Below are 24,658 nucleotides of genomic sequence, written 5' to 3' on the forward strand. Positions count from 1 at the left end.
CCGGGTGGTATACTAAGCAGGTGTGTCAGAGAACAGACTAAGCATTCCCTTAAGTTTTATTAGGTCAATCTGTCTCACTTAATCGTGGCAAAGCAATCATTCCCATTTTAAACAGGTCCCAAGATCGAGGGGTGAAATGGAGACAGATTTATTTCCAACTTACAATTTTTAACCAAGAAAATGCCTAGAGCAATTTTTGTATATCTAATACAGAAATCATAATATAAATTATATTATTATAGTTTAAGCTATACCAGCAGCACAAAGTAATTCAAATCAGCCCCACCTTTATGCAACATTAAAGTGATATTCATATTAATGCATTACTAATTTCAATCCAATAATATGATTGTGAAATGGGCCATTCTGAGTAAAGCATACTTTTACATTGATACTGTAAATATGTTTTGATGGCAATACTTTTGTACTTTTACTCAAGTAAAATATATGTTTGTAGATTCAAATGTATTCAGATATAGTGTTTATTTTTATTTTTATATCTGTATGTAGACAGTCAATATTCATGAAATGTAAATGATACAATTCTAACCATCCACTTAGTTAACCACATGAACCCTAGTGACCCTATTCAGAGCATGCTATAGAAGGCGAACGTTCAGCAACGTTTTCGGCAAAGATATTTGGTGCAGAGGGAAAAAAAGGAGGGGACCAAGTATAGACCCTGGGGGACAACGGTCAATTAGATATATGGGTTTTAAGTGATTAAGATAATTGCAATAAAGATAACATCTACTGACAGGAAGCACGGTTCAGTGATTTTATCTTGTTTACCGATTACATTTCTTTCTTTCTTTCATAAAAATCAAAACAATTTATTCTACTTTTAGCCTTTTTACGTACAACGGAAATATGTATTAATTCAGTATATTGTAATACAAAAATAACTCTGGTAGCTTTGGACACCCATTCGTTTGTCTAACTAACCTGTGGACAATCTCTTTATTATGACCCACCATTCTGTCCTATCCTTAAACTGAAGCACATTGCAATAGCCAATATGACACATGCTATAAGTACAGGTTTCCCTACATAAGTGAGGAAATGGCTTACTTATGGGTGCAGTTGAGCATAGTTGCACAGTCAGGACCAGAGCCAGCTGAAGCAGAAGAGTAGCTTTGAACATGATGTCCTCTTGAACTGAAGTCAAAGCAATGTCACACACTGCAACAGAGCAATCGAGGGTCAGCGCCACCGACTCCGATCACAAGAAAATATCCCTCAATTTGCTGTAATTCTCCTGTGGCCTTAAGGAGGAGGTGGTTTATTGCAATAGGCATGAAGTGGTGTGTCGGTGTGGACGTTGAGGCTATCAGAGGCTATGTATGGACATTACATACTAAGTGAGGGTCTTGGGAGTGCTGGGTAGGGTATAGCATAACACTTTACATGTACTGTATGCCCTGACGAGTACCTCAGAGGCACTGCACCCCCTCCCCACACACACACATAAATGCTATTAAGGTGTCAACCTTGTGGAAAAGAGCATTTGAAATATCTGCTCAGCAGTGGTCAGGATTGACTTTGATGCTATGGAGATAGACAGTGAATGAGTGCAAGAAAGGATAACATTGCCATAATGTACTCATTTTGATGATACCCTCAAATATGATATATAAGTATGCCAAATACATTTTCTAATGAAAGATTTTAACCATTAAATATTCTTTAGTTAATTTGGCTTGCCACAGATTTTCTTGAGGTGTATTCTTTACGTGTACTATTGTGGCATACATGTATGTATGGAATAAAATAAAAATAACTAAGCACATAACATAAGCTGTACTGACTAATGGCATCTTTGCTTACTGTGTAACAGCTACATCTGCTGTTGAAGTCGGCACATGTCTGAAATATGAGCCAAGCACAGTATGTTCAGAATGATGGCTACGGGGAGGGGGGGAAAAAACCTCACAAACAACACACTATTCCACAGTGAAGTTAACATATTTTATTTCTTTTAAGTGCCATTCATGCATATTGGGAACGGGGTGGGCTGGGGGTGGGTGGGTGGGTTGGGGTGGTATTGACAATTCTAATAACACTTGAGTTATTTTACAGCACTAAACCAATACAAAGAGTAGCTGTGTCACCTCATTGGACAGCAAAAGTAATAAACCGTGCAATAACCAAAAAGACAAAAAGGAGAAAAGGAAAACAAATACAAGAAATGACAAAGACAAAATCAAAAAAACGGAAAACGGAACAAAAAAATATATATTATCAACATTGAAACACTGAATGTAGAACCATAGTACAGGTAAAAGGTAGTGTCACACAAAAAGCCAACGCATTTTCATCACATATATACAATATAGATATATACATACTGTGTCACCCTCTCATTGGACAATAACAAAATACTCTATTCTTTTTCATCCTCTCTTTCATGAATAACACCCGCCCCCCGCCTTGATGCCCCACCCCCAAGAGGAAAAAGGGATGATTGAAAAGACATATATTTACAAGAAGCACAACGACACACCAGCACTGAATAAAATAGGCCTCAATCAGCAGTACTTGTTGGCAGTTCTCCCATATTGTAACAAGGCTATTTTGTTGTTTTCCTTTTTTTTTATCATGGTAATCTCTCTGGCAGGTTTACCTCCAACGGTATTTAAAAAAATGAATTGTCTTTAAAAAGCAACTGAATCTGCTCACACAGCCACAGGCACACACGCACACACACACACAAAACACGAAATTGTGATCCAGTCATTGTTTACGGTTTTCTCTTTTAGCCGCATCCATTCACTCAACTCTCCCGTGGGTTCATGTGGACTCAAGCTGTTTTTTTTTCTTCTCTTGTAGCTTACAGCGTCATCACAATCTTCACCTGGAAGAATTGTAACCCACCAAACCTTCACACCAACCAGGGGCTGTCAAGATGTTCCCTATTAAAAAGTTTCCAAGTCTCCTAACTAAAGCACACTCATTCTTCAGTCACTGCTGTCTTTACGCATAGCTGCAGAATCTTAACCGATTTGGGTCATTCTGTCTGACCTTTTTGGGTGTCTGATTCATCAATTCTAGCTGCTGAACAAAGCTTAAAAATGTAAATGACTGATTTCCACAGGCAAGGCGATATGCCACATACAGATGTCATCTGCTCTGGGATACAGACAATACAGTAGAAAGAAACCTCATACTGCCAAATTTGTCGTTGTACAAACGCGTTGCTCGCCGAAAATAACTTATTTTCAAGAGAAATGCATCGCATATAAATTAGGCTTTACTGTCGGAGCAGCAGAAGAGGACTACAAAGTATGAATGCTAGGGGGAAAGAAAAGATTAGCTTAAAAGGTTTTTTCTTTTTAAAGAAAAGAATGGCAGTATCAACCACAGAACTAGACTTTACCTGCACAGCACTAGATCTGGCAGGCCTCAACGTGATATGGGACAGTTCTAGCTCCAAAGAAGCACATAACAACTATGTGTCCTGAAGTACAGGTATATCCACTATTTGACCACATGAAACTAAAAAAAGTGCCTTTTTTCAAAACAACCAAGATATGTGATATCATCAACAAAAAGCCATGATTGTCATTCAATTATGAAATGAAAACTATAGTTACTACTGGAGTCCCCGATCCAGCGAAGTGTTCTAAGTTAAAATCATCAAATATGAAAGTGTGCAAAGGGCTTTAATCATAGTGCCATAAGAGAACAGCACCTGTGTGACTGAGGAGCTGCTCAGTATAGGGACAGAGAGGACAGGTTTCCAGCACCACTAATGTCTCAGTGCTATGCATGCAAAACCCTTCCTACAAAAATGCATATGTCTCAAATCTGTCTTTATCATCATTTTGTGCATCGGTTTGTTGTGCTCATAGATAGCATAGAGATGATTGCAGCAATCAATCATAGCCCTAAAATCACAATAAAATCAAAACACACCCACACATGCATACGTACGTGTGCGTGCACACACACACACGCACACACAATCAAACGAACCGTATAAAGACACATTTCTCATTCTGTTATGATTGTATAATAGCAAATTCTTTACCTATCTGTCACAACAACCAAAAATAGGCAAATTAGAGAAAACATAATGTAATTTAGATTTCTGATTTGACTGAGTAGCAGACATACAGCATATGAAAAATGTAGGCAAGAGAAGGCAAATAGCCACAAACTTGATGATTTTGGATGTAAATTACTTTCCCTATCGCATTTTAGGGAATAGAGACATACCAAGTAAAGACACTTCATGATTAATAAATGCATTCACACCCTTTAGAAAGAGAAAGTTCAGGATCATTTTGAAGCCAAGCCTACAATCCACTATCCAATCATCCGCTCAGGGGTCTTCACACCAGGTTTGCTTGTGAGAAATTGACTCCCGGTAGAATCTGTTAGCTGTGCTCGTCTCTGCTCTGAAAATCACATAGGTACAGAGTCGTCTCAAACAGTTTGCATTAAATCACATGGATAATTGTTTCACGTCCCACCATCTTGCACAAGCCTTGCTTATGATCAGGGTCTAGCGCAAAAACAGTAGACCCTAGGCTTGGTTTAGTGATATGTAGACTGGACTTGTAATAATCCACAGCCTTTCCATTTAAAAATGTGGCTTAAAGTATATCATGGCTCAGGTTATAACACATCCACTTTTCAAGAGGTGCTGATTGCTGTAGCAAACATGAAGAACTTACTTGGGTGGGGGTGGGTGGGTTGAATGACTGTATATCAAAAGGACACAAAATTGTAGTCTTATTTCTCAGCGATCGATCACCAGCCACGCACACACATCAGATCCACACATATCAGAGTGGTTGAGACTCTGAAAACAAACAATAAACTAAAATACCGCCAGAACATACTGTATATATATATATTTTTTTTTAAATCTGTTGTCCCACAGCTAGCTTGTTGCAATGAGCTGGACCAGATGGGTTGGCTCTGGGTTAACAGCTCACTAAGAGGATGACACCTTTTTTGTGATCTCCTTTCCCCCCATTATTTCATTGTATTTTATCTTTTATATATATATATATATATACACTGTATATATATATATATATTGTTTTTTTAATCAAGCCCGGTAAAACACTACACACCCTGTTCATACCCTCAGCTACTGTAAACCTCACATTACCACCAAAACACCCCCCAATATGAGGACCCGAGTCCTCCCAAAAGTGACCAACAACCTCCATCACATTTTACTCAATAAAGGCGGCCTGCGTTTCCTAAAAACAAAACATCAAATAAAATAAAAATTGGGAAGAAAAGGGGGGGAGAAAAAAAACAACTATGAGAGAAACTCATCCAAGAGGCAGCTGAGGCCAATGTCAACACGAGAAAGATTACAAGCCGAACAAGTCGCTCAAATCACACAACAGTTATAGAGCGAGGAGGGTGGGCGGGGCGTTAGGAGGCTGCTGCTGGCTATGGACGGGGACAGGGGGCTGGCTGAGGTGTTGAGGAACATGTGGTTTAGACATGAATGTGTGCCACTTGTCTCCCGACAAGAACGTGAGCCATCACTTAAAACATGTCCGACTAAATATGATTGTCTTCAAAGTAAAATCTTTTTTTTTCTTTCTTTTTTGTACGGTTTCGTTTTTGTTTGTAAAAATGTCAGGACTCTCAAGTCTCGTCCGTCTCTCTGTCTCCCAAAAAGTGTCAAATGTCGTTCCGGTATCCCACCCACGATGGCCACCGCCCCGTCTTTCTTCTCCTCCCGCAGGCCAGGTCAGCTCAGCTTTGCACCTCCTCTCACTCTGCTCCTCCCGCCCGTTGCCTGCCTCCTCTTTTCAAAGGGGAGGTCTTCGGGGCTAGACAATAGAGTCCCAGTCAAAGTCGTCCTGGATGTCGTCGGCTGGCATACGATGCATCTGGAAGTTTCTAGACGGGATCATGTGCTGCTGGTTCATCTGCGCATGGTGTCCTACGAGGAGAGTCAACGAAGCACATACCAGGGTTATTATTGTAAACCACATAAACCCTTTACTAGGTTGACATTTCTGATCTACAAGCTCACAACCTGACACGTGGGCTTGTCTAAAGAAAATAAAATGTTTGCATTATTCTGTTGCTTGCTTTATTTCAGATGTGTAGATGTAGAAAGAAAGAAATGCATTGTAGAGCTGGACATACTTAAACCTTTATTTTTTACATTTGACTGACTGACAACACGCTTAAGTGGTATATTTCATTGATAACTGGTTGTCTCATCACCTGTCATTGTGGGTCCTGCACTGCTCATGGGGGGCATGTGGGGGTATCCCGGGGGGCCCATCATTGACAAGCTTTGTCTAGAGTCCATGTAGAGATTTCCTGTGAAAAAAAACAAAGCAAGAAAAATCCCTCAGTTTATCTATTATATTGGATAACATCCACTATACCAGTGGTTGAAAACTATTTTGAGCAATGGGCAAGTCAAAATCTAATTAGAATTACAACACAAGTACTGATATAGTACATTCAAAAATAATTCATAACTTTTTGTATAGTTGTATTTATTGCAATAATAATGTCTTGGTATCAGACTTGTCTCACGGCACACCCTTTGGGAACCACTGCATTATACAATGTATTGTCTAAATAAATCACTTCAAGGTACAGTAGAGAAATATGATAGATTATTGCTGCATAAACATCAACCAAATCAGCACCTTGCTAATGTCACACAGTATAAATGGTATACTTCAAATTGACGTAGTAGTGTTTTTTTTTTAAGAGGGTGGGTGACAGACCTGTGTTGAGGTGCTGGCTGGGCTTGTTGGGGTGCATGGAGCCATGGCATACAGAAGGCTGCACTGCCCCCTGTGGCTGGATTACGCCAGTGCGGGCAAAGAACTGATTAATTGACGAGCAGAGGTCTGCAATCTGGGTGGGTTCCAGGGACCAGTTGTTCAGCTCCGCTTGTCTCATGCTCTCCTTCAGTCCTGGGGTGCACACACACACACACACACACACACACACACACACATAATTATTACAACCATTTCTTTCAATATTTGTTACTGCACTCTTTAACAGTCAAACATTTTAAAATGCACCCTTTCCGAAATTCAGAAAAGGAGAACCTAATATAGATTCACTTGTCTATTCAATAATATTATACAGTGTAGGAGTGGCCTCTTGTGGGTAATATCTTAAACATTCTACCTTGCAATCCTACAGTATACTGTAATTGGATAAACTGACCTGCTGAGCTTGATGGTTTGGTAATTAAACTTGAAGGCAGTTATGTAATTGAAGAGCTGCTTTTAATTAAACTCTTAATCAACACTACAGTGTCAACCTTTCAGCACTCGATCAAAAGCCAGTGCAGTACATTACAGCATATCAGCTTCTAGCTCCCAATGTCATTTTATTTGGTTCCAACAGTTTGTAACAGCTGATAGACAAAAGCAATTACGATAATAGACAATTCTATGTTCTTCTTTCTTTCTTATTCTGAGCCAAGTCGATCATGAGATATTGGGTGTGTGTTTGTGCCTTTGTGTGTCCATAAATGCAGCAACACACACGACTACTTTCCAAACGGTACCTTGGAAAGGTGACAGGTCAACGTCAGCCCAATTATAGCTGCTGGCGATACGGCAGCTTTCTTTCAGTGCATCCAGATTGGGGTACCAGTCAGAGGGCGGACCTGCAGGCGCACACATTAGTTTAGTTTAGTTTTAATAGCACAGGATCCTTTGTAAACATCTAACAAACGTCAAATACACCAAGCTCATCAGGCTCCAGACCAGAAAACAGTACTGAGTTTTGGCCACCAGGAGGAGCCAGTTGACCCCGCAAAGCCCTCCTGTGCACCAGCCTCTGAATGCAGCATGGCTTTGTTCTCATTACAGAAAAAAACGGCATAAATCAGATGATGATTTACTGTTCAGCGGCCAAGACCAGAACTCAATACCGTCACGCACAGTAAATGATCCGCGCTGATCCCCGACCCAATCCAAATGCGACTAACAGGGTTTTCTGTGTATTCCTAGTACGGCTTATGTATGTTTGTGTGCATGTGTGTTTGAAAGAAACAAGGTGAGAGAATGAGGGTGGTGAAGGGGGGGGGGGGGGGTGCAGAGGAAGAGGAGGTGAAACAGGAAGGGGAGGAGGAGGAGGAGGAGGAGGCGAAGGGAAAACGAATGTGATGAAGGCTGCCTGAACAGGATCCGGAGAGTGTCGGAGGGGTGAGCACTGGGTCTTACCTGCGTTGTTGCAGGCCATCTGTTGCTGGGCAGGATGGGGCTGGTGAGAGAGGCTCTGGTGTTGCTGGCCGTGCTGGGAGGGGTGTTGGCTGTGCTGCGTGTGTTGCCCGGGGTGTGGCGTATGCTGGCCGTGGGACGGGTGCTGCGACGGGTGCTGCCCGTGCTGGCCGTGCTGCTGGGGGTGCTGGGAGTGTTGCGGGTGCTGTTGGTGTTGGCTGTGCTGGGCGTGTTGGCTGTGTTGGTTGTGCTGGCCATGTTGGCTGTGCGGGCCGCCGCCGTGCTGCGGGGGGATGTGCTGCGTGTGCGGGGAACCGTGGCCGGGGTGGGCCTGGGCAGGGTGGGACAGGGGCACCTGGCCACCGCCGCTGCTGGAGTGGCTGTTGGGGTGGTTGTTGGACAGGCTGTTCTGGGTGCTGATGGTGCCACTGGGAGAATGCTGATAGGAGCAGGAGGTGTGGTTCTGCTGGGAGGAATCCGTTGGAATGCCCATCAGACCTGGGGAGCAGAAGAACACACACACAGTTAGCTTCATGGGACGGCGCACTTTCAATGCATGAGACGAAAAGGGAAGGAAGGAGATGCACATGTAAAAGCAATCAGTGGACTGGATGTGCATTCATGTCTTCCAATAAGAGGATGAGGACTTCACGTGTACCCTATATACAGTACTTAGATGACTGGAGTCTCCCAAGGGTCTATACTAGGCCCCCTCCATTTTTTTCTCAACACTAAATATCTTCGTCAAAAAGAGCCGATATACAATCTACAAACTCACAACACGTTGCGGTCGAACCCCAAACCATATGAATTCTAGCGTAGGGATGCTAGGGTTCATGTGGTTAAGGAGCTCTTCCCTTGAGACAGACCAGCTGCCATTTTGTTGTACGTAGTTCAGGGAATGACTCAGCATCACTTGTGTCTCTGAGGTTCACATGGCTTAGCCACAGCCTCCTCCTCTCCTCTCCTCTCCAGATAGAAAACAACTCAGTCTTTGACAATTGCATTGTATCGATGCCGTTTCTGAACAGGCACGGCTGCTGCTAGCATGAACATCTGCAAACCCAGCAGCAATCATTTGCATGTGGGGGGGGGGGGGGGGGGGGGGGGGGGTGAATGGTCTTAAGAGGCCCTGTCCTTCATGGGTTTGGCACGGTAAACCTATTTCACTGGAGTGCTTTTAGAGCTGACTCCAGCCCCGCAACCTCCGCAATCGGCACGTAACACTCACTGCAGGGGTGACAAAGGTGCATCTCTTATCAGCACAGAAAGCCCATTGTCCAACTGGGGAAATACAGAAAGCAATTAACGCAGCCCCAGAATAATAATGCGAGCTCATTACCTATTATCAAAGCCAGTGAATTAGCTCACTGTCTACAGCGGCAGAGTGTGAAATCCTCTCGCTCGATTATTTACGCTTTTTAATTGCTAGGGCTTGTCTGACTAAGAGATTTTACTTTTACGCACATAAAAATGTAACAACTTTCAACTAATGAAACATAGATTATAGATTAAAGGGAGAGGAAATACTTTAAAAACATTAGCATGAAATACATTTGATTTGTGAAAGTAGGTTATACAAGGAAGGCTTTGTCTACTTTCATCATAAACCGCTTGTCAAGTGCTCTTTGGTTATCAGTCAATCAGATTACAAACAAAAAGCATTTAGGTCTAAAATGAACTGGCTGGCTTTTGGAAAGCCGCGCTCACCCCAGCCCTATGCAATATATCATATGAATTCACCATCATTATGAAAAATGAACTCCAATCTAGCAGATTTACTGAGGTTTGAAGCTGGATGTGACCTCTTTTACTCATCTAATGAAATGCCGCCTACATGCAAAAAAATAATTTTACACATGACGGGCATGGATGGACTTCATGTAGAGCAAAAAAATGAAAAGCAGGATGAACTACGCATCAATTCTAACTGAACAATGTATCATCTGCAGTAACCCCCCTACACATCCCCGACTAAAATATTAGACACATGAACTCTGAATGTGCGGCGCGGAATGAGCTTGTCCTTGCGGGGGTGGCCACGGACCATGTAAATACCCTATATAGATTTGCACTGCAGGCCAGCCAGCCTATTGAATAACTACTCATTGAACTCAGCAAACTTAATTAGTGCCTAAAGACTCCAGCTGCTAAGACCAAACCGGCATTAGGATGGAACTCATACCGAGTAATCCAGTTCCAGCACCGTTCCCTCAATAAAAAGGAGCCACGGCTCTCTGGTAGGGGTAAGGAGTAATAAGGACACTCACCCTGTTGGCTGAAGGACTGCTCAAAGACAGACTTGTAAAGGCTGCGGAAGGAGGCACTGAGATCTTCAAAGTCAGAGAACAGGAGCTGCTTGTCCCGCTCTGGCATGTTGTACTGGGGCTGCGGGGGCTGCTGCAGACTCATGGACTGAGACACAGGTTCTGGGTGACTGGTCACCTAAAGGGTGGGGGGGGGGGGGGGGGACACAACATGACAAAGACATGTTAAAGTAGTATGTAAAACAGGCAATTCTGACGTTTAACTAGGGCTGAGCAATTAACTGAAAATAATATCAGATATCTAGAAACAATACCCGACTTAATCTTGCTAATGTACAGAAGGTTAGTCAAATAATCGAGAAGCAGTTTTTTTCTTGTATAGCAATGAATGAAAATCTAAAAAGAAATTGGACTAAATCGACAAAATGAATTAGTCTGATAAACCATAACCCTGTGTTATTGTTGTATGATGGTGGCGTACAAAAAAAGCCAATCTACAAGCTCGCAACGCAACACCTATTATGACATGCCTAGAATAGGGACGCTAGGGTTCATGTGGATAAATGGAATGATGTTAAGGTTTTAAATTGGTATATATTCAAATCTATTATTTTTTTAACTACAATTTAAACATCAGATTAAGATCAGAGTAAATGGCATAAACATGAGTCAACCAACAGCGTAAATGGTAGCGTGCAAAGAGAACAATTAAGTTCTACAAAGTGACTAGGATACCAAGTAAACATCAAAGTTTGATCAAACCTAGCATCTGTCTAAACAACATTCTACGACAGTATATGTTACATACAGTAACATACATAACATATGTGAACAAATAACCAACATCCATTGACATAATATAACTAGTACCAAGAATAGTCCAAAACTAGGGAGAGTGCTGGCGCACTCTGCAAAAAGTAATACAGGGAGGGAATGAGGAGTGCTAGGGGGTGATTTTCTATTTTCCAGTCAGTCAAAACACTGACTACAACACATAAATCTGTATTTTCTAAATCAAATAAAGCTGCTACAGTGCCCTACAACACGTTCTCAGACTGCTGGGAGTACCACTAATGAATAAAGAGTAATGTAATCGCCATTTAATTTAACACTGCCAATGTTTATTTCAGCTGAGAGATATGACCACATACTGTACATACTAAGAAAACAGAGAAACACAAAGTAGTGCTTCTATATATATATATTTATTTTTGAGTAGCCCAAAAAAAAATGACCCCCTTTTTCTCCCCAATTTAGTCATTCTGCCAATTAATTCCTCCCCACACACACACACCTGCCGGCGAGGAGCCCCCACTGGGAGGACGTAGGGCCTTCGTCCTACTCCTCCAGCCAAACACTCCCTGTTGACAGGTGCCACCCCAGCCCGAAGGAGTACGTGAAATGACCAATATCAACCTCCTCGCCCGGCCTCCCTCGCCCGAACGTGGGCCAATTGTGTTCGCATAAACGCCCGACAAAGCCGGGTGCACCACGGTGCATTCGAACCCACAGCCTCCGTGGTGGTGGGCAGGGACTTTACCACTGTGCCACCCGAGCAGCAGTCTTTTAAGGAACAATAGCGTACACGATTTGTCGAAAGAGGTGACAGTAACTCTTGTGAAGAACATTGGGAGGACTTTGACAATAATAGGGTCATGCAGCTCTCACTGCCTCGGCTTGCATAGTATTAAGAGAGCAACTCAAATGGACACAAAGTCAATACTCAGGTGGCCTAGCAAAATGTATATAAAACAAAATCAATATCAACACTTTGTACAAATAAGCATCCATTTACGCATGAATTTGTGTGGGTGATCAATATTATCATGCCCTAGCTCTGCGAGCGGGCAAATGCAAGAAGCATTCCCCTCTAGCGATTAGGGTCAGTTATATCAGATCTACCATGGGCAAAGCAGTGACGTCGAAACCTTCATGATTTCACAACCGTCTGTGAGGGTCTCAACCGTGCCACAGTCCCGGTACGAGAAGACGGCACATGCCATTTTCTATCTTGGCTCGTTTCAAGCCCTAGATGTGGGCAGACTGTCTAAGTGCAGGGCTACAGTCTGGCTTGGTGGAGTGAAGAGGCAATAATAAAGCCGGAGTGTCTGCTGTGAGCCGCCGCTTCTGCTGTTGAGAGAGAGCACATCCATCAGGCTGGGCCGATCGATGCCCAGCGCCTGGAGCAGAGAGCACTCTAGGATGCGGGAGGACCACACCAAAGAGGGGGCATCTCTGGTGGGAGGACATCAGAGGCAGCGCTTCTCTTTGTCTGGCTTCCAGGAGCGTGCGCATCTCTCCGTTTCCCAAAGCCCTCCCCCCCACCCCCCCCCCCCCACCCCTCTGATGTTGCACTCCAATGCAGGCCCGCCCTGATCCCTTGGTCTGTTGCTGTCTATGGCTGACTCCATCTGAACAGACCCTCCTGGGGCCTGTGCAACGTAATAGCAGTTGTTGGCTAGCGTATGCTTGTAAAATGGATTGTGTAAATTGCATTCTGGGACTGGCAAATTAGCTGCTCCTGCTTTAAATGAATGCAGTAGGGCTGGGCGAGATGGACAAAATCAAATATCACAATACCTTTGACTCGAACCTCGAATTAAAAATGGTGACAATATTGTATTGTGATGATATCAATTCTATTTTTAAAAAATCTCAAAATGAAAAGAGCTTTTGAGCTTGTAGATCGGCTATTTTCGCAAGTATAACATATGGTGTAAGTAAATAAAACCAGGAAAATACAAAACTTATCCCATACAGTATCACGATATGTAGTCTCATATCATCATATCAATAAAATAGGGATATTATTGCTCAGCGCTCGGATGTAGCATCGAGAGTGGTCTTACCGGTGTGTAGCTGTGCACGCTGCCCACACTGTTGAGATTCACAGAGGCCAGACTCTGGTCAGACAAGCTGTTGTTAAGGCTGCTTCTCGGGCTGTCGCTGCCTTCCTGGTCTGTGTTGTACAACGCCACCTGAAATACAAAAAAAAAAGCCTCCGTTAGTTCTCACATGCACACTAGAGCTGCAACTATGTGTGTGCGCGCACAGACACACACACACACACACACACCTTTTTATTCCCTCCTGTGCAGCCATTGTCAATCCCCTGGCACGCTGCACACATGCATTTCAAAGTGCACACACAAATACATGCAATAATAAGCATGTTCTATGCCTTATATACAGTCATTATCATACTGATAGTATGTCAGCATTTTTGTGGAATAATGGATTGGGGAGGGGTGAAAAAAAACAGTTAGGAATGCAACATTGGGCTATACTTAACCGACGTAATTGGGTATGGGAATTTAATGCCTCTGCATGAGTGCATAGCGCATGAATCAACTTGCAGTAATGGCTGGCAGAGTGTTTTTTCTTTCTTTTCTTTTCTTCCTGAGAAGTGACAGGGTGTTTGGGAGACCTGGTACATGAGGATGAGCAGACAGACAGCCAGTGACTCCTGCTGAACACGTAAGTTAGTGGGGTGAGATGCACCCCGTGACTAAAAGGTCACACTACCGACGGTGTCATACACATCTACTCGTGGAGTGCAAATCGGTTTGGGACAGCTCTAACAAAGGTCTTCGGTGCACCCGAGACACTGACCTTTCAATATTAGCTTGTGAAAAAAAACAAAAAACGGAAACAGCCGAGGCACATCAAAACAACAATGTTAATTATGCAAAAAAAAAAGAGGCTCAGCTCAGCCCTCCTGCCCTTCCAAAATATAGTGTCTCACAATTAAGACAATAGGAAGAAGAACAATCTGGATTCATTAATATAATGAGCTCCATGGAGAATAGACACATGTGTGGTTATTTTTCCGTGTTGAGAGCAAGGATGAGTGGAATGGCAGCGATGGTGGTGTGACTGTACACTGGCAGTTTGAGATCAGTGCTCACACAGGCGTGTGTGCGTGCGTGTGCCTGTCTGTTTGTTTGTCTGTCTGTCTGTCTGTCCTTGGCTGAGTGTGCCTGCAGCTCATCATGCTGAGTGGAACAGGCCAGGTTCTGTGATCAGCACAATAATACAGCAGCAGCAACAGTAGCCCTCAGGCGATTAACCACATGAACTCTAGCGTCCTTATTCTAATCTGGGCATGGCATAATAGGCAAGAATTTGGCGGAAATGGCAGCTCTACAAGCTGACAATGTGCTGTGAGCTTGTAGATTGGCTATTTTTTGGAGATTTGGCAGCCAAATGGGTGTCCTTGGCATGTAAACGTTTAAGAACCACAGGTTTCAAGTGAGACCCGGCCCAGCCCGGTGCCACAGACAGGCCACTGGGCTGCACCGCTGTAGCAAAGGCCTATGGTTGCTGCTAAGGCCACAGCCTGCTGCTGCTGAGGCAACGGGGACACTGGGAAAGCCAGACTGTCCGACTTCCCTCCTCTGACGTGATTGAGCGGATGATTAGCAGGCTGGCTCACCGACCAGCCGGACACTCACAGGCCGAGCCAGCCAGGGCATTCAATCACACTATGATAATAATAATGGAACTGGGCTGCTTACAGCATGAGACTGAGATGCAGCGATTTTTAAAAAAAACACACAAACCAAAAAAAGAGATAGCGGAGGACGCTGAATCTAGGCAATGTTGTGTAAGGGAGAGTGGGGGAGGGGGAGGAAAGAAGTATGTTTGAGTGTGTATGTGATGTGGTGGGGTAAGAGAAGCTCATTAGTCGACTGTAGCCTTCCACCACTCAGTGTGGGCTTGGCTCCAGTGTTCATTAGCGTGAAGGGGGAACTCAATGAGCAGCTAAGACCGAGGGCTTAGGCATAGTCTGAAAATCAACCCGACAATGCTAATCAAAAACAGCGCACCGCAGAAATATAAATGTTATGTGTAATGAACTCATAAAAGGGGCTTTTAGCCGTAAGTCTCCCACCGCAAAATCTATTTTTACCCACCCTCATCCATAAAGTGTGATCATGTCAAAAACCTCACTGCTCCGCGGTTTTGCTTTGCGTAGACCCTACGGTGAAGACGCCCACTTGAGCATGCACATGCACAGATTGAACACCCCAGTCATGTCTCACCCACGTACGCGGCGGGCAAGCACAAACATATGACACATGCCCATGTCCACATGTACGCCACCCGCACACTCAAGTGTATGCACCTCACGCAAACACTCACACACACACACACACACACACACACACACACACACACACACACACACACACACACACACACACACACATATACCCAGACACAAGCATGCATACACACATACTGGCAAGCATGCTCACACAGGCAGAAGCCCCTCCACGGTAAATACTATGTACGGTGTTAGTTAGCAGACCAGCGAGTGGCTGTTGCTATTCTTAGCGGTGAATCAAGTAAAAAGCCAGAGGTGTCTTTTACATGGGGGCCTAATCTGTAGCATGAGACATGGATTATGAAATCAAAGCGAGATTGGCCCAGGTGTCTCCAACAATGGCAGCCAGTCTTCAGCAGAAGCCAAGCTCGTAGAATTCAACCGACAGAGAGAGAGACGTGAAGTATAAGGACCAATTTTCTTTTAAATTGTCGTACAATAGTAAAGCTCGCTGAGAATAACTAATTTTCAAACAAAGACTTCCGGGCGAGTGTCCCTGTCGTATGACAAAGTACAAGTCAACCACATTAACTCGGGTATCCCTATTTTGTTCATGTCATTATAGGCTAAATATTTAAAAAATGTTCACGATTTTTCTAAATGTTTAGAAATTATCTGATCTACCAGCTCACAACATATCGCACCACAATGATGTGCATCCTCTATTTTTTTTATAGCCTAAGTATAAAATAGGGCTTAAGTGGTTAAGATGGCAGAAAAGACCAGGCTATTCCTCAGCAAACACACTTCCTCCGCACCCCTCCTCCCTGCCCGTCTTCGCCTTCATCATCACACTCCAGTGCCAGACTTTCATCTCATTCACAGCAACGTTAAGCACGGGACTGCCTCCGAAACAGCCTGTGTGTAGAGAAAAAAAGAAAAGAAGGAAAGAAAGAAAAAAAAACAGTCTACGTGAGAAAGGCTGCGAGAAAAAAATGAGAGGGAGGAGAATCTTCCGAGGAATGTCCGACAGCGGAGGGGGAGAAAAAAAGAAAAGAAAATCTCACTGGTTCAGTAGGCCTCCTGCCACTGTCTCCCATTGGTCGACTTTGTAAGGCGGGAACGGAGGAGCGGAGAAAGAGGGAGAGAAAAACAGAGAGGGAATTCCTGTGGCTTGGCACAGTGCACTGAGAGAGGCGTGGCCTGTAGTGTGTTTACTGTGTAAGACAGTGAGAAACAAGCTCTCTCCGAGGAGCCAGGCCTCAGGTCTTGTATGCTATTCCACTTTTGTCTTCCGTTCGCTTCACCACGGCAACAGCGTTTTTGTCACAATCAACAGAACACAAAAGAAACAAATTTATAAAACACGCTTTTACTTTCCATAAACATGTACTGTACACACCACACACACGCGCAGACATAATTCCCTATCAACCGTGATACAGCTGACAAGTTCAGAAGTTGTTTATATTGTTCCATTTTCTGCTACTGACTCCTGTGATTTGGAAAATTAAATGACTTGAGTTATTGAATGGCAGAAGTCCCAGTTCAAGACTCTGAGATTAAAAATAAAAAGCTTTTTACATTAAAGCTTCTTTATACATCCCCTAAAATTAATGCTTTAGCGAACACATCTTTGTTGTGGTCAGTTGGTCTCTGCATGTACAGTAGTAGGCCTATTAGTTTGCCTGTATGTCTGTAGTATTATCATACTATATTGTCGATGTCCAACATTTTTCAAAAAGTTAAATAGTGAAAATAGCAGATCTACAAGCTCACAATGTGTCACAAAGCGTTGTGAGCTTGTACAGTAGATGTGCTATTTTCTCTACTTTTGTGCAACACTCTTGTATGATGAAGTAGGGTATCAATTTAAGGTAACACAACATTTGAAACATGGAGTTACAAGGTTTCTACCTTCTATATGGAGCTCCTTGCCAGCTGTCACTCACAATATAGAAAACACACACACACACACACACACACACACACACACACACACACACACACACACACACACACAGAGCATAAGTACCAACATACTCACACTCGTGCTTCCCTACTCCATACTCCAGTGCCCCCACCACACACACACACACACACACACGCACACACACACACAACTCCTCTTCCCAGGAACGTCACTGTTCAAGGCCAGTTTTCTTTTCTATTTCTTTTTCAAAAGGTTGCAGCAAATGAATAAGCGACTCTTGCAAAGAGCTCCAGAGAGCTGCCCCCACTGGGCCCAGAGGATGAGGGCTTAAGGTTAAAAAGCCTATTTACATTTCTATGCAGTATGCAGCAGTACATGTAGCTTCTCTCTCAGCTTTTAGACCGATTTGAAAAAAAGAGGCTACAGACGAGGGACAGCGCTGTCGACAGGGGTGTTCACCTGTGGCGCCCAGATGTTACGGTTAACAGGGGGCGCTCACCTGTAGCGATGTGCTGTTATGATCGACAGGGGCTCTCACCTGTAGCACCGTAGTGCTACGGTTGACAGGGGCGCTCACCTGTAGCAACGGAGTGCTACGGTTGACAGGGGCCCTCACCTGTAGCACCGTAGTGCTAGGGTTGACAGGGGCTCTCACCTGTAGCACCGTAGTGCTACGGTTGACAGGGGCCCTCACCTGTAGTGCAGAGATGTTATGATTGATAGGGGGCGCCCACGTGTAGCGATGTGGAGTTATGATGGACATGGGCGATCACCTGTAGCGCCAGGGTGTTGTGATGGACAGGGGCGCTCACCTGTAGCGACATGGTGCTGTGATCGAGAGGGACGCTCACCTATAGCACTGTGGTGTTACGGTCGACAGCCTGTAACACCACCTGTATCGCGGAGGTGTTATGATTGATAGGGGCGCTTACGTGTAGCGCGGTGGAGTTATGCAGACACAAAAGCTGCAGCACAGCTACAGGACTGCAAGTTTCGTCTCCCACAAAAGGTGAGAGCAGAGAGAGCTCCCATGTGGGCGTGGGAGTATCCTATTGCAGGTGTGCCAGGGTGTGTGTAAAGTCTATCTGGTTGCAAAAAGGCCAAGTGTCGGCACAGGCGTCATGTTGCCATGTGGATCACGGTTGGAAAGAGCACGCCGCCCGCTGCTGCAACAACAACAAAATCTGCCTTGGCTGAGAAGGTGCTGCAGTGCAGATAGGACTCGGAGAGCGTTTCGGTGTGGGCTGCACTGCAACAAAGCTTTAGGCATGCAAGTGTGTATTTTTGTGGTCTTTCGCGCACACGTACGCTTGTGTGTGTGTGTGTGTGTGTGTGTGTGAGAGTGTGTCTGTAGGGAACAGTGCTGTAGGTGGTTGGAGAAGTGGGTGGGGTCAAGGTGCAGCTGGTGTAACCAGGTGTGCGCTGGAAGTGGAGCTTGGTTTGTGAGTACCTTGTTAGTCACAGTGTTGATTGCCAGCGTTGGAGAGGCACTTCCAGAGATCATACACTCCATCCCCAAAGACTCGGATTCCAGGCTGTATGGTGTGGAAGCCTGTGGGGGGGAAGAATGGGAGGGGGTGGATGGTGTGTGTGGGGGGGGGGGGGGAGGAAGAGGGGGGGGGGTACATTGAGAGACAGAAAAAAAACACCATTATCCAATTATCAAATATGATAGATCTCACAGCAGGTGCAGCAGAAATTGGGGGGGGGGGGGGGGGGGGGGGGGGGATTCCATGGACCAGTATGGTTTTATGGACATGAGAGGGAGGCATACTGTACCTGCATAACGCACATTGTAGGACAATTTATGAATAACAATAGAACAGCACCACCTTTATTTAGGTCACATTTGAAGTGTATACCCACCCCCTCCTCCCCCCCACACACACACACACACGTACACACATCCTCTCTTCCTCGCAGCGCGGGTGCACGGTCGAGGGAGATAACTCCGCCATGCCTGTCTCCCAAAACTGCTTACTGTAAGAGGATTGGCTGCCAACAATACCATTTTTTAATTCATGATAAACATAAATGAGATTTCACAAACTCTCAATTTCAATGTCTGAGACTCTTAATGGAATGCCTCGTAGGCAGACGGCGTCTGGGGAGAAGGCTGGTGATGGAGTGTGTGTGTGTGTGTGTGTGTGTGTGTGTGTGTGTGTGTGTGTGTGTGTGTGTGTGTGTGTGTGTGTGTGGCTATACTTGTGAGGTGCAAATGTCCCCACATGTACAGTAGAATTAGAGATATAGACATTGTGAGGACAAGAGAAATGGATGTTTTATGGTTAAAAAATATTTGTAGAGTTCAACTTACAATTAGGAAAAAGATGAAGAAGTTGGTGTAATGGTTAGGATCAGACGTTTAGAGGTTAGGTTTAGGGGTTGGAGTAAGAGTTCTGCCCAATTTATACTTAGTATAGTATAGTTATAGTTATAGTTGTGTGCTGGTATCATACACCAAAAAAAATGCTTATCTACTGTACCAGCTCCAGTAGATCTACTCTTTTTGCCTTTAGGGTTAAAAATGGCAAGATGTTTAAAAATGGCATTCATAAAGTGCCATCCTAAAATGTTGATGTCCTCACAAGTATAGTAATACAAACGTGTGTGTGTGTGTGTGTGTGTGTGTGTGTGTGTGTGTGTGTGTGTGTGTGTGTGTGTGTGTGTGTGTGTGTGTGTGTCTGTGTGTGTGTGTCTGTGTGTGTTGGGTGTGTGTGGAAGCTGCACATGTATATCACACAGAATACACAGGCTCCACACTCTTCACTTTAGCGCATTCTTTTTGAGTCAGGCTACACATCAGACGAGACGCGGTCTGATTTGACGCCGCTGCAGCACATTAGAATGCAATATGCATGAAATTAATGTACTTTCAACCTCTACGTCTCTTTCCTTACAACACTGAAGAAAGAAATGGCCACGGCACGCTGGTGACTGCGGCTGCGTTGCCATGCCCAGGGCGTGAACAGGAGCTTCTGTGTGTGTCGCTGATGCGTTGCGTAAGTTGAGTTGAAATGATGAAGGTGAAAGGGTGTGCACATGTGTGCGTGCGTGCGTGCGTGCATACACACAGTTAAAACGCACACACCTATAATACAAAATATTCCTAGAATTGAACGTAGGTGTAAAGTAGGTGGATATATATATATATATATAAAATGTGTATGTATACAGTATAAACGCAAACACCTATAATACAAAATGTTCCTAGAATTGAACGTAGGTGTAATGTAGGTGGAATAACACAGGGGTTCAGGTTCAGCATAATAGCTTCTTACTGTAAGTTAGTTAAGGATACAAGAACCAAGTATTTTTCTAACCTAATTCATGCTAATAAACACAACTAGATTTTGATTCATTTAACACTGTTGACCGGCTCTTAAATCTTCAAGTGAAGACATTTTAATGTTTTTTTCTACAGTGCCAGCCAAGCCATGGTCATACAATACCAAATTCATGGACATACAAACAGTACAGTATGTGGAGTTTGTTACCTATCATCTCTTTTTATTAAGAAATTCATGAAACTGTGTGGGCAAATGAATGTTACATCATGTTAGTGGTGTTAATTAAATAAAAGCGTTACGCTATGCTGGCAGCTATCACGACTGATAAACTAAAATGATAAAGTGCCTAACATTAAGTGCCTGTTAACTTATTTGCAACAAGTGGAGCATTTGAATAGCACCACCCCACTGATCATGATCTTCTGCTACCCGCTCGATAATAAAGTGGGTTTTGTGTGGGTGAATTATGGGTGTTTATTAAACCAAAGCATTGTTGTTATACATTTTGTAAATGAAAATGCCTAAAATAGATTTATTTGTAACAAGCAATCGAAAGTACCGTTTTTGGCTAAATTAATAATTTCTTGGTTGTGGCTTCTACACAACCAATGCATGCATGACATCTGTATGCCCAAACATTGCCTTTAAAGTGCCATAGTCTGTGGCTTGGGCTTCAGCGTATTCCTGCTTGTTTACAGACAAGGTTGAATGATGTCTGCTCTGATATCATCTTCTGATGTACCTTCCCCTTAATTTACAACTTTAACCACATGAACCCTAGTGTCCCTATTCTGGGGGTGAACATTTGGCAAAAATAGCAGATCGATAAGCACACATAAGCATTAAGGGAAGCAGACGATAAAATAGCCTCCCTGTCACTCTAAGGGAAAGCCCCAACATGTGTACTTTTAAAACAACTAAAACGATGGTTAAAAATGTCTCAAACATGTGACCATTGATACATTTTAGATGTGTCAAAAAGGTTTAGATTTTCTATTGGCTAGGTATTGGACTATACAGTAAGTATTTAGGTTGTTAGTTAGGCTTAAATTAGCTACGGTATTTTTTATTTGCAGGCAGTTGTAGGTTGTTTTTCTATATTTGTGACATGTTGACACTGTGGTGTATTTGTATGTGGGACTACGGATGGAAATTAGATTCTAGCTAAATCCGGCATATTAACATGCAATCATGTGTATTGATTGAAATGTTCATTAATGTGCACTGTCCCGGAAATAAACAAGTAAAGTAAAGTTAAAGTACAGCGAGTCACGTTACGACGCATTGTGAGCTTGTAGATCAGCTATTTTCGCCAAAGAGAATTGTTATTGGGCGGGGGAAAAGGAGTGAACCTAGTACAGAGCCCTGGGGGACCCTGTCAACTAAGTATAATAGAGGTTAATTGGTTAAGCCAGTTTATGCCCATCCTTATTAGTGATGTCATGTATTATTGAGGTCTCACATGAAACCATTCTCTAGCCTTGTTGATGGTATACCCTCCACATTTGTAGATGTGTTGGAAGTAGTTCACATTTTTAATAGCCCCCTATCTTCTGAATCTGTCTCTGGATATTTTAAAACTGCTTGTGTTCAGTCAAAAGAAAGAAAGAAAGAAACATGGTCCTGACCCAACCATTTTGTAACAATTACAGGCACATTTCTCAATTACCATTCATAAAAAAAAAAATCTGGAAAAGAGTCTCATTAAAACTTCTGGCAGCTATGAAAGACAATAATATATCTGAAGAAAAAAATCTGTTGGGGTTTTTGACAGCGCCATAGTACAGAGACTGCATTTATTAGAGTCACAAATGATCTTTTAATGAATGCAGACACTGATGATTGCTCCATACTGGTTTTGTTGGACTTTAATAGTGCTGCACTACTTAGGTACTGATCATAATATTCTATATTACAGGGGGTTGGCATATCTGTTTTACAACATATTTGACAACTATAATTATTATTTATTTTATCAATTGGTGCCCATGTTTCCCCCTACATAACACATGTACTTCCCTTGGAGTACTCCAAGGTTAAACTTTAGGTCTAAAACTGTTTGTAACAAATACAGAGGCACAATATCTCCGTCCATTGTTATGCAGATGATACACAATTATATCTGTCGGTAAGGTGGCTCTCCACCAAACAGACTATTTCAGACTACAGTACTACAGACAGGCAGTTCCAGATCACTTGCAGTTTATACAACTATGTCAGGTCTGTTGCCAAAGACATTGGTGTCTTATTTGATTCCTGCCTAATAAACTTTTTTATCATCTCAGGACGATATCCAGGATCAGATCAATTGATCAATACTTAACATTTATTAAACAAAATAGGCTCTAAACGTTAAAAGAACACTGCTGTCAGTGCTAGGTTTTTAACTGAACCAGGAGAAGAGAACATATTCCTATTCAAAATTTCCTACGCTGGTTGTCGGTCTATTTTAGGATTGGTTTTAAGATTTTACTGATTGCACTTCTTGATTACATTTTTAAGTTATTAACCCCTTATGAGCCTGTGCAGAGTCTGAGATCCTCAAACAGGAACCTGCTGGTTGTTCCTGATTCGAGGCTGAGGACAAAGGGTGACCGTGCCTTTGCTGTTGGGAATCTTCAGCTCTAGACTAGGGCTGTCACAATCATGACATTTTAGATGACAATTGTCATACAAATAATAGCAATTAACGATTTAATTGCGTTTCATACATTTATAAAATAGCAGAAATAAGTGTTGTGTCCTGTCTTAGACCTGCTATTTATTTACGCATTTTTTGGAAAATATGCAAACATCTTCAACAGATGAATTCATACAGAGGAACGTAAACGATACTGACGATTATGCAAAAATAATTGCGATTATCTCATATAATTGCGATCAGGCGATTATGTAATAATTGTGACAGGCCTAGGAACAACCTGCTCTCGCTGATCAATCACTTTCTTCTTTTAAATCACTTCTACAAATGTACTTTCATCCAAAGGCCTTTACATAATCTTTAGATTTTATTATTTGATTCTAAATGTTATTAATCACTGCACTTTATATATATATATATATATATATATATATATATATATATATATATATTGTGCTTTTCATTCTGTTGAAGTTATTTTAAAAAAGCACTTTGTAAACTTGTTTGGATAAGTGCTTTATAAATATAGTCATTATAGTTCTATTCAATGAAAAAATATCTCTATATATTATTATAGGTGTATACTGTTTGCGTGTGTGTGTGTGTGTGTGTATGTATGTGTATGTGTTTGTGTGTGTGTAAAAAGATTGACGTTTCATGTTTATCAAATACTCTGTGTGTGTGTGTGTGTGTGTGTGTGTGTGTGTGTGTGTGTGTGTGTGTGTGTGTGTGTGTGTGTGTGTGTGTGTGTGTGTGTGTGTGTGTGTGTGCATGTGTGTGCGTGCCAAGCCAGCACATTAAAAACTGTCCTGTGTCCAACAGTAGCCTGTGGTCAGCTCCATGCAGGGAGGAGGAGGGCGTAGTGGGGGGCCGCAGCAGTGGGATGCCCCAGGGCCAGGTCAGTCTGAGCTCCAGCTCACCAACGTTATGCTGGACCAAGACTCATCCATAATTAAAGGCAAAAGCTCTGCCGCTCAGAATAACCAGCGCACACAGCCTCGCCATTAATTGATGTTTGTTAAAAAAAATGAGCGAGGAATGCAACGTATGTAATGGCCGCCTCGGGCATAGTTTATTAATAAGGAGCCCACTTCATGACCGGCAAGCAGAGCTACATGGAGCGAGGCAGTTACATAAAGTCTGGATATGAACTCCTACTGGGGCCTGTAACACGAGGTAGGAAGAGGAGGGTGGAGAGATGATGCGAGATGTGACAACAACAACGTATATGTGAGAAGGAGCAGATGAGAAGTGGGGGTGGGGGCGGGGGTGGAGAAAACAACGAAAGAAGAAA

The 24,658-nt window shown here is 43.1% G+C and overlaps 1 protein-coding gene across 2 annotated transcripts in view; it reads right to left on the reverse strand.

Moving 5' to 3' along the window:
* Positions 1–1,946: 1,946 nt before the first annotated feature.
* Positions 1,947–24,658, reverse strand: part of foxj3 (forkhead box J3) — an 83,573-nt gene continuing 60,861 nt past the window's right edge. The window contains exons 5-12 of one of the 2 annotated variants that reach the window (XM_084063493.1): positions 18,884–18,985; positions 13,300–13,428; positions 10,454–10,628; positions 8,187–8,681; positions 7,526–7,627; positions 6,726–6,917; positions 6,208–6,306; positions 1,947–5,917 (exon numbers count right to left, since the gene is read on the reverse strand). In XM_084063493.1, the coding sequence (XP_083919619.1) occupies positions 5,805–5,917; positions 6,208–6,306; positions 6,726–6,917; positions 7,526–7,627; positions 8,187–8,681; positions 10,454–10,628; positions 13,300–13,428; positions 18,884–18,985 (1,407 nt within the window). In that variant the 3' untranslated portion in view covers positions 1,947–5,804. The remainder of the gene's footprint in view (positions 5,918–6,207; positions 6,307–6,725; positions 6,918–7,525; positions 7,628–8,186; positions 8,682–10,453; positions 10,629–13,299; positions 13,429–18,883; positions 18,986–24,658) is intronic. The other variant, XM_084063494.1, reaches the window with a different exon arrangement.

This window comes from Gymnoscopelus microlampas (assembly GCF_963454915.1).
Source record: "Gymnoscopelus microlampas genome assembly, chromosome: 7".
Classification (NCBI taxonomy): Eukaryota; Metazoa; Chordata; class Actinopteri; order Myctophiformes; family Myctophidae; genus Gymnoscopelus; species Gymnoscopelus microlampas.